Raw genomic sequence first — 16,331 nt, 5'->3', positions numbered from 1 at the left:
TAACACTGGACATGTGTGCTCTGGCCTTCTGGTTACAGCTAGAAGAGAGGAAGAAGTTACGCAGGTGCACAACATGCAATTCTGTGAAAGAACTGAAGAAAAAATATTAGTATACATTGAACCCTGCATATGCTGAGGGGTAGACTTATTCAGCCCAGTTTATGGTCACTGGGGACCAATGATTATGGCAGCAGCACTCGGTGTAAGGCAAGACGCTGGCATGGTAGACGTACGCCAGGCCTTTGCAGGGCTCAGTCACACAGCCAATCGGAAAAGAGTGTGCTGCATGCAATCCAGTAACAGAAACTTATAAATACAGCATCCGTTTAGTATTAATCCAGCTATTTGTTTTAGGTACGTTCAATCTGTGGCATCTGGTGGCGCATCGTGAATCTTAAGGGGCTACCTGTGGGGTTGGAAAAGCATGATGGATGTTAATTCTGATTTGGGCGTGTTTCTGGGCAGCTTGGTGAAGACTCTTGTATGGGCTTACTATTTGTATAGATTTCACGCAAAGAAAAGAAAGTAATGCATTGTTGGTAATGCATTACATTTTGTCATGAGTACCTATATAACACTAGCCATGGTACCTGACAAAGACAGGTAATAATTTAATTTAAAACTACTTGAGATCTCTTGATATATCTTATCTCATGTACCTTCAGCACCTTTCCTCGATATCCACGTGTGTCTGAAACTCTCTCGACCGGCACTCATTCCTGTAAAGCTCTGTCATTGTTCTGGTGGGGCCTTGCTGTCTGGTTTTCTATTCTGTTGGGCCCTTGAGCATAGCCCTTAACCTGAAAATCGCTCCAGGCCTGCTTAACAATGGCTGACCCTGCAACTCTGACCTCTAAAGGCCGTGCAAAAAGACAGTTTCTCCTCAGGGATTAATACAGAGTACCGAATGCCAAAAATAAAGGAGACTCTCAGTGTGTGTCATACGCCTTTACTCCTCCTTCTGTGTCTGACATTCACACTTCTTATTTCAATTGCATCACCAAAGCCAAACTGTCCAATCATATTAAAGCTAAACTGCTCTTAGGGACTGGAGACACATAGACCTTAGTGTTTTATCATATAATACATAGTTAGTTCCTTTTCTTAGATACCGTTTATACTTGCAGATAAGTTCTCCCGCGGATAAGCCAGGACTCGATTTTACCGTATACTTTCCGGTATTTTATAATGTTGGTCATATAAGTCGAATGCGTAAAACTCACGCTATTGGTCCAAGAGATTATGATTTGCTAATGCCCACCTGAGAGAGTAACCACGGAGCACACAGCCTTTTATCTTCTATCTGCGTGTCAGCGTGTGCTCCTAAACCCTCTCTATTGTGCCTACTTGACCACACAGTTAATACCCAAACTATTCTGAAGTGATGTTTGCACTGATTTGTGTTTTTTGTATCTCACACCCTCATACACCTTTATCGTAGAAGCATCCCTTGTCTACGATGGAGCGTTCGATCAAAAGAGAATATGAAGCTGGTTTTAAATTAAATGTCATTGAAGAAGCGAAAGAAATTGGTAACTGTGCTGCTGCAACAAAATTCGATGTGTCTGAGAAACTGATGTGTGATTGGAGGAGACAAGAAGATGGAAAAAAAATTGTAAGCGTCGCATTTTTGAACGGGCGTATAAGTCGGGGTCTGATTTTTATGATCGATTTTTCGGGTTTCAAGACCCGACTTGTAAGTGAGTATATACGGTAGTTAGATAGTTAGTTCCTTTTCTTTTTGTATGTAAGGAGTAATATAACTAATTTACTTTTAAAGGTAATGTTCTCCAACACCACATATAACCCAAAGTCAGACCCAATGACTGTTCTGAAGACCAACTGGCCGCTCACCATTGACTCACCGTGTGGCCCTCAGTAATTTACTTCTCCCTGCCTGTGTGCCAAATTGAAAACACTACAGTTCAGAATTCCATAGACATTATACAGGTAGATTCACTTGAAAGATGCCCCGATTATTCTGTAAGAACTCTTGCTAGGATGAAGCAATCTGCAAATAACAATGTGCAATGTGCTCCTCAGTATATGGAGCTTTGAAGAAGCCGGGGGGCCCCTGCGTCGGAGCGATGAGGTAGGCGCCGGACAACCCGTTGCAATGTTTAACCTCCATTTGCAACTTCTGGGTGCGTACCGCCCGTACCCCTTCACTCAGTCACTCGACTTCTCATCAGGATGGTGGTGTACAGTATTGAGCAGTGCATCTTCATGGTTGGGTCACCAATTTGTTTAAGTGATGTCAGAATTCACTGGATGATCGTGAGTTAACGGAAGATTACTTCCAGCAAGATGGACCAACGTGTCACACATCGGCAAGGAGCATGGCAAAAATGGAGTCCTTCTTCAGTAACAGGGTAATTTCAAAGGGGCTTTGGCCACCATCGTCGCCAGATCTAACAACACCAGACTTCTCCCTTTGGGGTCTGCTCAAAGGAAAAGTCTATCGGAACAAGCCTCGCACTGAGATCTGAAGGAAAACGTCCAACGTGAAATTGCTGCTGTTCCTCCCAAGATGCTTGTCGATATGTTCAGGAACATGGAGCGCTGCGTCAAAGTGTGTCTGGCAGAAAATGGAAACCACTTCCAGCATTGCATGTAATGCAATCGATAACACACATGTCAAGGTATAGAATGTATGTTTTTGGTTCAGATTGCTTCATCCTAATAGGAGTTGTAAGAGAATATTCAGGGCCTCTCTTAAATGAATCTCCCTGTATAAAATCTATTGTTTTTTTAACTATCAGTGAAGCAACTTAAAATTTGGGCTCCGCCAATGATCTGTGAAAAGCCGGAGACAACCAGCGTGCAAAGGAGGATGAGTCAAAGCTGAGGAACAACCAGACAGACAAAGAGCCTCCATTAAATGAAGCGCCTAAGTGCTGAGCTTCTAACATATCGTGAGTTTCGGTTTTACTCTAATAAATTGAACCTGAAATAAATAAGTGATGTGCGAAGGAACATATTAAATTAAAAATATTTGAAAACTTTGATTTTTTTTAGCCATGGTACTGTATACGTTCATATACCTAATAGATGTCAGTATGTAATAAAACACTGACTAGAGCAGAACTTTGACAACAGTCAAATGATACTGTATATTAATTTCTGTATATTAACTTCTCCACTCCTCCTAACAAGCTTTGCACTCTGGCTCCCCGCAGAAGATGTGGCTGTTCCTTTATATTGTGAATCCTGGAAGTACTTCTTGTGTCACATAATCGTGGCCTGAGAGTTCTTCCGTCCCTGTATAAAAGGCCTCAGCAGTTCCTGCAGCAGCCCCTCGTGGGACCCCCGGAACCCAACAGGGCTGAGCCCACAAACACCACTTATCATACAACCCTATGAGATGCCGTTTGCAACCCAAGAGGGCTGCCAAATAGCAGCTCGAAGGACATAGAGCCCTTCATAAGCCATCTCCCCCTGTCCTTCCATTAAGGAGGCGTCCCGGCCGGGTTATAATCCCGGGAATTGCTCCACAGGGGAAATCCCCATCAAAAACCCCGGCTGGTATTACAGAGGGCCACATAGACTCTTAAAATTTAAGTTACAAAGTGAAGCTCCAAACGGTACAAAAGGCACATCAGTGAATGTCTGCAAAGGTAAAATAAGCCAAGGCAAACAAGTCCCAAATGCAAATCCAGCAAAATCGAAAAACAGAGCAAGTAGGTCAAAAAAATCACAAAATGATCAGAAAGTCACAGCAGAAATAACTCACCAACTCACCTCAAAATGAACCACCAGGAACTGTGGGAAATCCTCCCCTTAATGGGGCTAAAGGCAGTCCCTAGCAGTGATGGGCAGGTGGTCCTAGCACTTGGGGAATCTCCCACAAAACACACTGAGCACAGCAAAAGATACAGAGATACACAGAAACTAAGTAAATGAAAATATTAACATAAACCACAGAATCAAAATTGAACAAAGCAGATATTTAATAAGACTTTGAACCCCAAACTTAAGGAATTCTGCCTGAAACCTAACAATCCATGCCCAACCCTTCCTCTCCCCATGGAGCATTAATAGGATTAAGCAGGTTTGGTAATGAGTGGAGTTTGTTAATGTGCAGGAGTTCTCTTCCACAGTCTCACATGGGCCTCCATGATGGTTAGAGAGCAGGCCAGTATCCTCAGTGGCACACCCAGCAGAGGCACACTTAATCCGGCCAGGTCCCGAGTCTGTCCTGCTGGCTTGAGAGGGAGTAGGACCTCAAAATGGGGAAACTGGCCTCAAGTTCCAAATTAAATTAGCAAATGTTCATAGAGGGAGAGGATAACCGTAAACCTCTGGCTGTATAATAAAAGGCAGATGAAGAATCTTTATAAAAATAAAAACTATATATATATACAAATCTCTGTAATTTGACTATGACCCGCTCCTTGACTGTGTATCTCCCAGTCATTTCTCATTTTTTCCATTACGTTCTCTTGCAAGTTAGTATGAAAATTTTCACTGTACATAATACGTATGTGTGACAATGCTCATACTACAATATGTTTCTCTTTTTCTCTCTCTCTCTTTCTATCCATTCAGTCATGTCTGACCCTTGGTTACTCTGTAGACCAGTCCTCGCCATGCTTTCTCTGTTTCAAACGGCTTCTTTCAATGGCTTGATGTTCTTTACCGTGTCATTCTTGGTGGTATCCAGCCAGTGGGTATTTGGTCTCCCTTGCATCCTTTTACTACTGACCATTCTGAGTAGCACCTCTTTTTCTAGTGAATTTGTCCACATCACATGTCCAAAATATGTCAGTTTTTGGCTGGTGATCTTGCCTTCCAGGGACAACTCTGGGTATACATGATCAGGAACCTCACTGTTGGTGATCTTAGCTGTCCATGGGATTCGTAGAAGTCTTCTCCAGCACCACAGCTCAAAGGCATAGATTATTCTTCTATCTGTTTTAATAAGTCTCCATGTCTTGCAACCATATGTTGTGATTGGGAACACGATGGCAGAAATCAGTCTTTGTCTGATGGTGACTGAGATGTCCTTATAATTCCATGTTTGGTCCACACTCACCATGGCTGCTCGCCCCAGTGCTAATTGTTAATGTTATGTTTACTGTACTGTATTTATTGTTTTCATTTGTTTCTTTAGGTTTTGTATGGCAGCAAACAAATGGCCAACTGGCATGGAACTGGAGACCAAATCTCCTTACACATCTGCAAAGATCCTTCTTCTGGCACAAGCAGCAGAAGTCCACCTACAGTGTGGTCAGACCAGATGTAGTGAGACCAGCGCAGCCTGTCCCAGAGGTACCGTGTTTCTACTGCATTTTGATAGAGCTGACCAGGGAACAGTGACAACTACAACTGAATATCTGAATTAATCACCAAATAATGGCAGTAGTAGCAGCCATCTTGATATCCTCATTCACACAACGCACAGCACGGGAACCAATCAGTCTTGTACATCACCGAAGGCACACACAGCCAGAGTTACTGCCCTGACTCAAGCATATGGATTTTTTTTAATCTTGTTGTTGGTATTCAAATATAATTTTTTAGATTTTGTCATTAATTGTTTTTTTGTCATCTTCTTTGCTTTATTTAAACGTGATTTTCTTTGTATTGTTTATTAATTTTGCTCTGTTATGTTAAGAAAGTATGTTGTGTTTTTTTTTATTATCTGCCCAGCCTCCTTTTTTTGGAGCCCAATGAGGCGGGCACACCCATTTAGACAGCTGGGGTACTGGCATGCGCCAGCAGTTTTAAAGTCAAACCTGAGGAGAGAGTAACGGCATTGGCACGGCAGCTTAGTTTGGTTGCCCGTTTCTTGATTTTTATATTTGGGTTAATTCTACTAATCTTCTGATTTTTGACCCACCCCCCCTTACATTTGCCAGCACTGTTTCTCAGTTTATGTTTTAATTGGATGTCTTTGCGTTTTTGCTCTTGCATTGCTTTTTATACTCCTTTTTGATTTCTTTATAATATATATTAAAATCTACTATATATATATATATATATATATATATATATATATATATATATATATATATATATATATATATGGAGTCCTAAGCCTAAAAGTGCAACGTTTTTGTGTCACGTTTTTTGTCACACTTTAAATCTGGCTTATTTTAAAACCTACATACAGTGCATCTGGAAAGTATTCACAGCGCATCACTTTTTCCACATTTTGTTATGTTACAGCCTTATTCCAAAATGGATTAAATTCATTTTTTTCCTCAGAATTCTACACACAACACCCCATAATGACAACATGAAAAAAGTTTACTTGAGGCTTTTGCAAATTTATTAAAAATAAAAAAACTGCAAAATCCCATGTACATAAGTATTCACAGCCTTTGCTCAATACTTTGCTTTACTTGAATATGATGCCACAAGCTTGGCACACCTATCCTTGGCCAATTTCGCCCATTCCTCTTTGCAGCACCTCTCAAGCTCCATCAGGTTGGATGAGAAGCGTCGGTGCACAGCCATTTTAAGATCTCTCCAGAGATGTTCAATCGGATTCAAGTCTGGGCTCTGGCTGGGCCACTCAGGGACATTCACAGAGTTGTCCTGAAGCCACTCCTTTGATATCTTGGCTGTGTGCTTAGGGTCGTTGTCCTGCTGAAAGATGAACCGTCGCCCCAGTCTGAGGTCAAAGAGCGCTCTGGAGCAGATTTTCATCCAGGATGTCTCTGTACATTGCTGCAGTCATCTTTCCCTTTATCCTGACTAGTCTCCCTGTCCCTGCCACTGAAAAACATCCCCACAGCATGATGCTGCCACCACCATGCTTCACTGTAGGGATGGTATTGGCCTGGTGAGGAGCGGTGCCTGGTTTCCTCCAAACGTAATTCCTGGCATTCACACCAAAAAGTTTAATCTTTGTCTTATCAGACCAGAAAATTTTCTTTCTCATGGTCTGAGAGTCCTTCAGGTGCCTTTTGGCAAACTCCAGGCGGGCTGCCATGTGCCTTTTACTAAGGAGTGGCTTCCGTCTGGCCACTCTACCATACAGGCCTGATTGATGGATTGCTGCAGAGATGGTCGTCCTTCTGGAAGGTTCTCCTCTCTCCACAGAGGACCTCTGGAGCTCTGACAGAGAGACCATCAGGTTCTTGGTCACCTCTCTGACTAAGGCCCTTCTCCCCCGATCACTCAGTTTAGATGGCCGGCCAGCTCTAGGAAGAGTCCTGATGGTTTCGAACTTCTTCCACTTACGGATGATGGAGGCCACTGTGCTCATTGGGACCTTCAAAGCAGCAGAATGTTTCTGTAACCTTCCCCCAGATTTGTGCATCGAGACAATCCTGTCTCAGAGGTCTACAGACAATTCCTTTGACTTCATGCTTAGTTTGTGCTCTGACATGAACTGTCAACTGTGGGACCTTATATAGACAGGTGTGTGCCTTTCCAAATCATGTCCAATCAACTGGATTTACCACAGGTGGACTCCAATGAAGCTGCAGAAACATCTCAAGGATGATCAGGAGAAACAGGATGCACCTGAGCTCAATTCTGAGCTTCATGGCAAAGGCTGTGAATACTTATGTACATGTGCTTTCTCAATTTTTTTATTTTTAATAAATTTGCAAAAATCTCAAGTAAACTTGTTTTATGTTGTCATTACGGGGTGTTGTGTGTAGAATTCTGAGGAAAAAAATGAATTTAATCCATTTTGGAATAAGGCTGTAACATAACAAAATGTGGAAAAAGTGATGCGCTGTGAATACTTTCCAGATGCACTGTATATATGTTTGGTATCATTCTTTTCAGAGTTTATCAAACTTGAATGTGATATTGTTAGATTTTCAGATTCTTATTCCGTTTTTAAATTATAAAATAAAAAATATCAAGAACTCACGTCCCGCGAGACGTGACTTCGTGATAAAAGATTTAACCACGCCCTGTGGCTGGAAATAAAAGGCAAAGAGTAGGACAGCTGCTGTACAGGCTTTTAAATGTTCGAAGCGCCGCAGATCAGATGCAGATCACATGGCATGGCAGCAGCAGCAGCAAGCCAGCAGCTGATCGAGCAAAGAGGAGGTAAAAAACTGTATTTGTTTCCCATTGTATCACCATTTAAGAGGGGGTTTCAGAGGAGCGACCGTGTCCCCTTGGGGTGCGTTCAGCCCCCCTCTTCACAACGTGAGTGGCAGAGACGTGAAGTGGCTGGCGTGTAGCGCAGGCCAGGGGGTTGGTGAGCAATGCGAGCAGGGGGGTGAACCCCTTAGTATAAAATTAAAAAAATATACAATATTCAAGAAGTTGGTTTTGGTTTTACAGTTTTTTCTTTTGTTATTTTCATACGTTACGCAGACTCTATACCAACACCGATCCACCATTATAGTGCCTCACTGTGGCTGATCTCTTATCTTTAGCCAAGTCAGAAATTTGTATTATCTTTTTAGTAATTCTTTGTGTGTTTAGCCTACACAGTGTAGGGGTGTAGCCTGTCCAGTAGGCTCAGACCAGAATTAAAGGCCGTTCTAGTGTTTGATGTTTTGGTTGCCTACATCCTATCTTCATGCAATGTTTATTTTAGGTCTTTTATACCAACCTCTAAAAGTAACTGAAACTTTGTTTCAAGGGTGTTAGAAGTGAAGACATCAGGTTGTTACATTGTTTTTTGTGTCTGATACGTTAATGCGTTAATGGTGTTTAAAGTGAATGTGTTCTCCCACAACGGCAGCACTATCCTTAGCACCTGTAGCTAGTGACGTGTTCATGGGTTGCCAGCTGACGTTTCCCTGATTTGCGCCAAATGTAGAATGATCAGAATGATGACTCGTAAACCAGTAACACAGAGCATTCGTCGTCCAAGTTTGTGGATACAACTTAATGCCTAGCAGTTTTGTTGGAGCATTTAAAAACAATCCCTGGTTTCTGTCCCTTGACTAAGATTTACGTTGGCTTTGGCTGTGTTGATTTTTTTTCAGTTTCTAACATTTTCGCTGTGATTTTTGTCTCGCGTCCTAGGTGGCACTAGTAAATGTTGTTTTAGCAAGTTATTATATTCTTATGATTCTATCTCTGTTGAAAGCGACTTGTGCTCTGTGCAGTCGGTACACAACAATTTTTGTGCTTTGCTTGATGCAGGAGAGCACAACACCCTCATACATGTATACACACACACATACACACACCCACATACATATTGTGACATCTGTGGGGGGCGTGCCAGCCACCCAACCCAACACAGACAGACACAAGAGGCACACTTACAAAAACTCACGCTTTTAGTTCTTATTTTATTCTGTTCTGTTCTGTGTATTGTATTGTATTGACCCCCTTCTTTTGACACCTACTGCACGCCCCACCTACCTGGAAAGGGGTCTCTCTTTGAACTGCCTTTCCCAAGGTTTCTTCCATTTTTTACCCTACAAGAGTTTTTCCTTGTCTTCTTAGAGAGTCAAGGCTGGGGTGCTGTTAAGAGGCAGGGCCTGTTGAAGCCCATTGCGGCACTTCTTGTGTGATTTTGGGCTACACAAAAATAAAATGTATTGTATTATTCTCCAATTCAGCACACAGCACCTTACACAGTGCTCAAATCACTAACAATAACTCGTCCTTTTCTACTTCTCTATTCTTTCTTTTTCCTTTTTCTCTCTTCTGCCGCCTCTACTCCTCCCTTTCGCAAGCTCTGTCCTCCACCTCCCGACTCCGGCTCTCAGAATCGAGTGATGCGGCCCCTTTTATGTTGTACCCGTATGTGCTCCAGTTGCTCCTTGATAATCATCCGGCAGCACTTCCTGGTGTGGTGGAAGTGCTGCAGTCCATAAACCATCCAAGCGCCCTCTTGTGTCCCGGGGGAGGTTTTGCCTCTCTCCTGGTCTTCACATCCTCTAGGCGTCCCGGTTGGGCACAATATACACAACTGGACTGATTTCGAACAGTCATTTGACGTAAGCCACATCTCTGTGGGACATGAGAGGAAAAGTGTGTAGCCATAGAAAAGCCCACCGAGACAGTGACCAGGCCAAGGCTCTGGAGCAGTGGGGCGGCAGCTCTAGCCACTGCACCCCCATGACTCTCCATAATGTTACATTTGCATTAATAAAACCTAAACGCTTTCACTTCACTTCATTTTGATCCTAACATCAACAGTTAACACGTGATGTGTTATGGAGTGGTTGTTGTAATCATATCAGGTAGCCAGAATGTGATGTTTTGGATTTTTTTGACATTGTACTTTACTATTCATAACTGTAATTGATAATATCCCCACTGGGCTCAGGAGATTAGCTCTGTGCCTGTAGGGGGTCCACGTTAAATGTTTTTTATTCTTCCACACCAAGTCATTATGCTTAACTGACACCATTTATTCTTACAACTCTAATAGTGTAGAGAGGGGCTTTCAAATATTTACCTCCTCTTGGGCTTTTTCAGGATTAATTCTAATGGGGATTTTAATGCTGTTTAATAGAAATTGAATTCGCTGATGAGCACACAGTCTATAGCATGGCGTGTCAAAGTGGAAACAATGATGTATGAGTCCTTATTACACCAGAGCTCTTGAACACATGATGGGATGCTTGGGCTCATCCTGCCAGCATCAGCACCAACCCTGGATGTGGTGCCGGTCCAATGCTGAATTAACAAGCAACAGATAAGGAGAATAGGAAAACAAAATGGTGCAACGACACACATACAGCAACATCTGTAAACTTGAACAGCAGTTTCCTGGCCGTCCTTTGGTGTCTTGAGTGACCACCTGTCACAGCCGCCAGCTGGTAACACGCTGAGCCTTCTCAAACGTTTGCTCAGGGCCTGATGAAGCTGCAGGCCATTGTAAAGAGTCGCGCCCCTTGATGTTGGGCATCCCAAAGGTGCTCTGTGGGTTTAAGGTCGGGATCGAAGGCAGGCCAAGACTCCACCTGCACACCAGCATTCAATGTCCAGGACAGTTGTGACCAAAGCAGGTGTGTGTGGTCTCACCTTGTCGTGCTGTAGTTGGTGTGAGCAGAGGGTCTTGATCTAAGGCCAGCCTCATGGAGCATGGCACTCACTTCTCTGTTACTGATGTGACCAGCTTGTCTGCTGGCAGTTTTAGTAACCACAAGAAGAGCAGGTCGGATGTTTCAGTCTTGCTCTGCTGTGATCACTTGACAGAGACAGGCCACATTCTGGATGGTCAACCTTAGCACACTGGGGTGGCTTAATAGTGCCTGGCAACACTGACACATGACATGCCCTCCAGCGTCATGCCAATGACCCCCACTCCCTTGCCACTGGCATCATGTTACGTATTAGGGAACAGCAGAAATCCAGTTGTGGCCTTTGTCTCGCTCTGACCTAATGCCTCTTTAAAGTCATTGTCCCCCCAATGGAGCTCATTAAGTAGTGATTTAACTGGATGTTCAGTGACTTGAATATTTTCTTGTTGAGAGGTTTACTTACCTTGGCAGCGACATTCATCTCGCTGTTGACTCTTCCTATGAAGTCAGTAGTGAGAGCATGGGATGAGGTGGGGGGGGGGGGGGGGTCATGAAGTCGCTGGAAAGTGGTGTATGGCGCTCTGTGACAGTGTGGGTCCTGCCCCATGCTCCCTCTTCCCATTTGGAAGCCTCTCGAACCCGACACCATTGACAATATAACCGGATGACTGGCAGATGGGGACAAATCACACTTGTAGCAAGGGGATGGTGTAAAAGTGTTAGTGCTTTTATTAAAACAAAAACCAAACAAAACCAAAACAGTATCCACAGTGCAGTGCTTCAAAACAATCCATAAAAACAGGTGTAATAAGTGGAGGTTAAAAATCAATAAATAATCCTTTAAAACGAGGTGAAAATCAACAGGCTGGAAGCTGTCATTTTTTAAAAGTCCGGTGCCTTCTTCTTTTAGCTGGCTCTCATACGGGCCTTGCAACGGGGGAGTCGCCCTATCAGCAGGTGCAGCTGGCCCTCCTCCTGGTCCTGTAGCCTTCCATCCCCTGAGCTCCCCAACGACCAGGGCACTCACACTGGGGCTCAGTCTCCCAAGCCTTCCTGACTCCCGCTACCTTCCTGGCCTTAAGTGGCGAGCCAACCATCTTCTTGGTCACTCCAGCTCCTTGAGATCGCTCAGCTTGAGTGACCACTTCCTATTGCCTCCACCCATGAAGCAATTGGGAAAGAACCCAATTGTGCAGGTTTGTCTCACCCCAATTACCTCATTAACTCCCCGTGGATGCGCGAGCGCGCCCTCGGAGACTGACATGGCTAACGGATGATTTAAAAAAAAAAAAAATGCCATTTTTTCGGAGCCTTGGATCCACTATTACCACATGCTCCTGATATCTGTGCCAAAGGACAAAGGTCCAAGTCTTTAGAGTCCTGGTGCTTCCTGTTTTGATATGCAGTTGCAAGACTTGGTTGCTATCCACTGACCTGAGATGAAGACTGGACTCTTTCAGTACTATGTCTCATCAGAGAATCCTTGGGTACCGCTGGTTTGACTTTGTGTTGTTTATGGAGTCCTGAATGAGGCACATAACCTGCACTGTGATGGAGCATCAGTTACGGCACTACGGCCATGTGGTGCGTTTCCCCGAGGGTGATCCAGCTCATAAGATCCTCATTGTTGGGGACCCGAGTGGCTGGACCAGGCCAAGGGGTCGCCCACATAACACCTGGCTGCGGCAGATTGAGGGTCATTTCGGTGGGAGTGACACTGGACCGCGTGTCTGCTGGGGGGTTGCCAACCAGGATCCCGTGCTGTTCTGTTGTGTGGTGGGTGTGGCAACGCGCTGTACCAGTGCATGCTCCCCAACTTGACCTGACCTGAAATCCCCTGACTTGTGCATTTCAATCCTCGTTCAACAAGTTCATTGGAGTGTTCTGTTAACTTCATTGTGAGGTGTAGAAAAGGTGCTATATAGCGCCCGACCCGGCACAGACTTACGCAGAGGCACGTGTAAAATAAACAGTTTCTTTATTTTTCTTCAGCTGGAGGGCACGTCTTCCCCATAATCCCTCCAGCCACAACACAGTCCCATAAGCACTCCACCTTGGCACCACCACTCCTCCCAGGCAACCTCGCCCTCTTCCTCCCGATTCTGGCTCCTGAGTGGTGCATGCTGGCCCTTTTTATAGCCCACCCGGAAGTGCTCCAGGTGCTTGATTACCTGGGGCTAATTGCACTTTCGGGTGGGGCTGCAGAGATGTCCAGGTGGGTTCCTGGCTCCATGCAGCACCCCCTGGTGGCCACCCCAGCTGCCCACAGGGTTGTGGAGAACTCCATCTCCCATGAAACCCTGCGGGAAACTGAGGCACCATCGTCAGCCAGGGAGGCTGCCACCAAGCGTCCCGGGGGAGGTAGTGAGATGTCCATAGCTGCTCCCCCGGAACATATACAGAAGGGGCGTCCTGGCCAGGCATGGGACTCGGCCGCCTGTCACAGAGGTTTAGCCCACCATTCTGACCACAAGATGGACCTTCCACATACAGGAGCATTTAGACGACAGTCATTTGAAACACCAGGCAGGTGACCTCCATTGAACTAATTCTGGAACTTCTAAAGCCACTCTGCTGTACCAGTGATGATTGAGGTATATCATATTAAAGGAGTGCATACATATGGGATCGATTATTTTGTGTTTTATATTTGTAATTAATTTAGGCCACTTTGCTGAGATCTGTTTTCACTTTGACATTAAAGAGCTTTTTTTTGTTGATCGGTGTCATAAAAGCCAAATCCAACCCAATGTTTTAGAAAAGTACAAAGTGAAAACTTATTACAGGCACTTTATGTACTGTAACGTTTTATAGGTGCTGTAGGATAATTTGTCAGAAAGAGCTGGGGCACTCCAAGCAACCCCATTTAATTTCAAGAGGAAGAAAAGGGAAAACAGAAAAAATTGTCCAGTTTTGTCACTGAGACATTTCTTGCTCCCTTGCTTTCCACAAATGATAACCTGAGTCTCAGGCATGGAATTTAAGAAGCTCCAAAGCCAGAAGAGGCGGGACTTAAAGGCTACATGGGTCTTCTGATTGGTTGGAGTCATCTCCACTGTATCTGGGAACATACAGTAGGACCATTGAGTTGCTGCTGTGCAGCTCGTGATACATCAGACCCCAGAAGAGACAGAGCATATAAGTGTGAGTCCATTTCAAATGCACTTTGTCTCACGAGTCCAGCAGATATATGTGACATAACATTCCATTCTTAAACTTGCTTAATCCAGTTCTGGTTCGCATGGGCCTAGTTGGAGATCAGTGGGTGAAAAAAAGGAACAGACCCTGAATGAAGTGGTAGTCATTTGTAGGACCCACTCATCATGCACCCACAGGGCTAAATTTGAAATCGCCATTTAAGCCAACCTCTACATCTAATAGGATATGGGAGGAAGACCAGAGAACACCCAACACAGACACAAAGAGAACAACTTGAGAAATACAATGACTGGACGTGGGATTCAAACCCTGGATGGTGGATTTGTGAAGCAGCCGCACTGCACCACTGTGCTACTGAGGCAAATACAATAATTGCAAATACAGTGATCCCTCGCTATATCGCGCTTCGCCTTTCGCGGCTTCACTCTATCGCGGATTTTATATGTAAGCATATTTAAATATATATCGCAGATTTTTTGCTGGTTCACGGATTTCTGCGGACAATGGGTCTTTTAATTTCTTGTACATGCTTCCTCAGTTGGTTTGCCCAGTTGATTTCATACAAGGGACGCTATTGGCAGATGGCTGAGAAGAAACCCAACTTACTTTTCTCTCTCTCTCTTTTGCGCTGACTTTCTCTGATCCTGACGTAGGGGGATTGAGCAGGGGGGCTGTTCGCACACCTAGACGATACGGACGCTCGTCTAAAAATGCTGAAAGATTATCTTCACTTTGCTACCTTCTGTGCAGCTGCTTCGTGAAGCGACATGCTGCACGGTGCTTCACATACTTAAAAGCTCGAAGGGCACGTATTGATTTTTGCTTGTTTGTTTTTCTCTGTCTCTCTCTATCTCTCTCTCTGTCTCGTTGTCTGCTCCTGACGGAGGGGGTGTGAGCTGCCGCCTTCAACAGCTTTGTGCCGCAGTGCTTCGCATACTTAAAAGCCAAACAGCCCTATTGATTTGTTTGCTTTCTCTGTCTTTCTGACATTCTGTGCTCCTGACGCGCACTCCTTTGAAGAGGAAGATATGTTTGCATTCTTTTAATTGTGAGACGGAACTGTCATCTCTGTCTTGTCATGGGGCACGGTTTAAACTTTTGAAAAAGAGACAAATGTTTGTTTGCAGTGTTTGAATAACGTTCCTGTCTCTCTACAACCTCCTGTGTTTCTGCGCAAATCTGTGACCCAAGCATGACAATATAAAAATAACCATATAAACATATGGTTTCTACTTCGCGGATTTTCTTATTTCGCGGGTGGCTCTGGAAAGCAACCACCGCGATGGAGGAGGGATTACTGTACAGTATGATTAAAAGATACACAACATGTACACAGAACATAATGTGGCACGTAATTTCAGTTGTTTTTGGACTGGTCTACTCTTAACACCCTAAATTTAACACACACTCAAAGATCCTATCCACTTAACCCTTCAACTGCCACATACTTGGGGGGTTAATGCACCAGGGATGCCAAATACTTTTTTTGCTGCATGTTTTAAGGAAACGTCACAATTCAATAAGAAAAAGTGAAATTTTAATGGAAGACATGTTTTTCATGCAAAGAGCATCACAATTACTGCAACACTGTTCATTTTACACACTGCCAATGAACTGTAAAAAGTATAATAAAAAAAATATATATTTTATTATATGTACAAGGTGCAACTGACGCCATTGATGAAATTGAGTAAATCACCGAGCCAACTGTGCTTGAATTGGCTGCACGCAAGCACACAGAGGTAAACGCTGATGCTTAGCTACGCTAGTCTAGTGCAGCGGCTGAATCCCAGGGACAGTGTTACTGATTCGCTAGGGGGCGCCAGTGGTCATGAGCTGGCTGCTCAACGAATGTACGGCACAAACTGATCAGCTCCGGCGTGCTGGCAAATTGCACTGGGAACGGATTATAGCCGGTTGCGGCGTTCAATGAGTGAACATCACCAAATATACTCTGCTCCAGCATGCTAACAAATTGCTTTGGGAACTGACTATAGCCGGTTGCGACGGTTTAAGGGTTAAGCACTCATTATGAGTGATGTCAGCACAGTCTATCACTCATCCACATAGGGAATCACTGGATTCAGAGTAAACAGCATGTCTCAGGACATAAACGTAAAGGTTACCTTGCTGCCTGAAAACAGCCACAACAAAACACTTAGCGTAGATGGCAGGATTGGGAGAAAAAGACTGGAAGCTCTTCTGTTCTTCTCGGTATTGAGAAACTGCTTCTGAGAGCCTTTATAATCCAGACATGTTGGGTTC

At 44.2% G+C, this 16,331-nt stretch overlaps 1 protein-coding gene across 2 annotated transcripts in view; it reads left to right on the top strand.

Annotated features, from left to right (window-relative positions):
- The window catches only part of metap1d (methionyl aminopeptidase type 1D (mitochondrial)), a 209,192-nt gene that overhangs the window by 119,043 nt on the left and 73,818 nt on the right, over positions 1-16,331 (top strand). For both annotated transcript variants that reach the window (XM_028806296.2, XM_051930684.1), the window contains exon 2: positions 5,114-5,271. In XM_028806296.2, the coding sequence (XP_028662129.1) occupies positions 5,114-5,271 (158 nt within the window). The remainder of the gene's footprint in view (positions 1-5,113; positions 5,272-16,331) is intronic.

This window comes from Erpetoichthys calabaricus, chromosome 8 (assembly GCF_900747795.2).
Source record: "Erpetoichthys calabaricus chromosome 8, fErpCal1.3, whole genome shotgun sequence".
NCBI lineage: Eukaryota > Metazoa > Chordata > Cladistia > Polypteriformes > Polypteridae > Erpetoichthys > Erpetoichthys calabaricus.
This window is presented reverse-complemented; position numbering and strand designations above follow the sequence as displayed.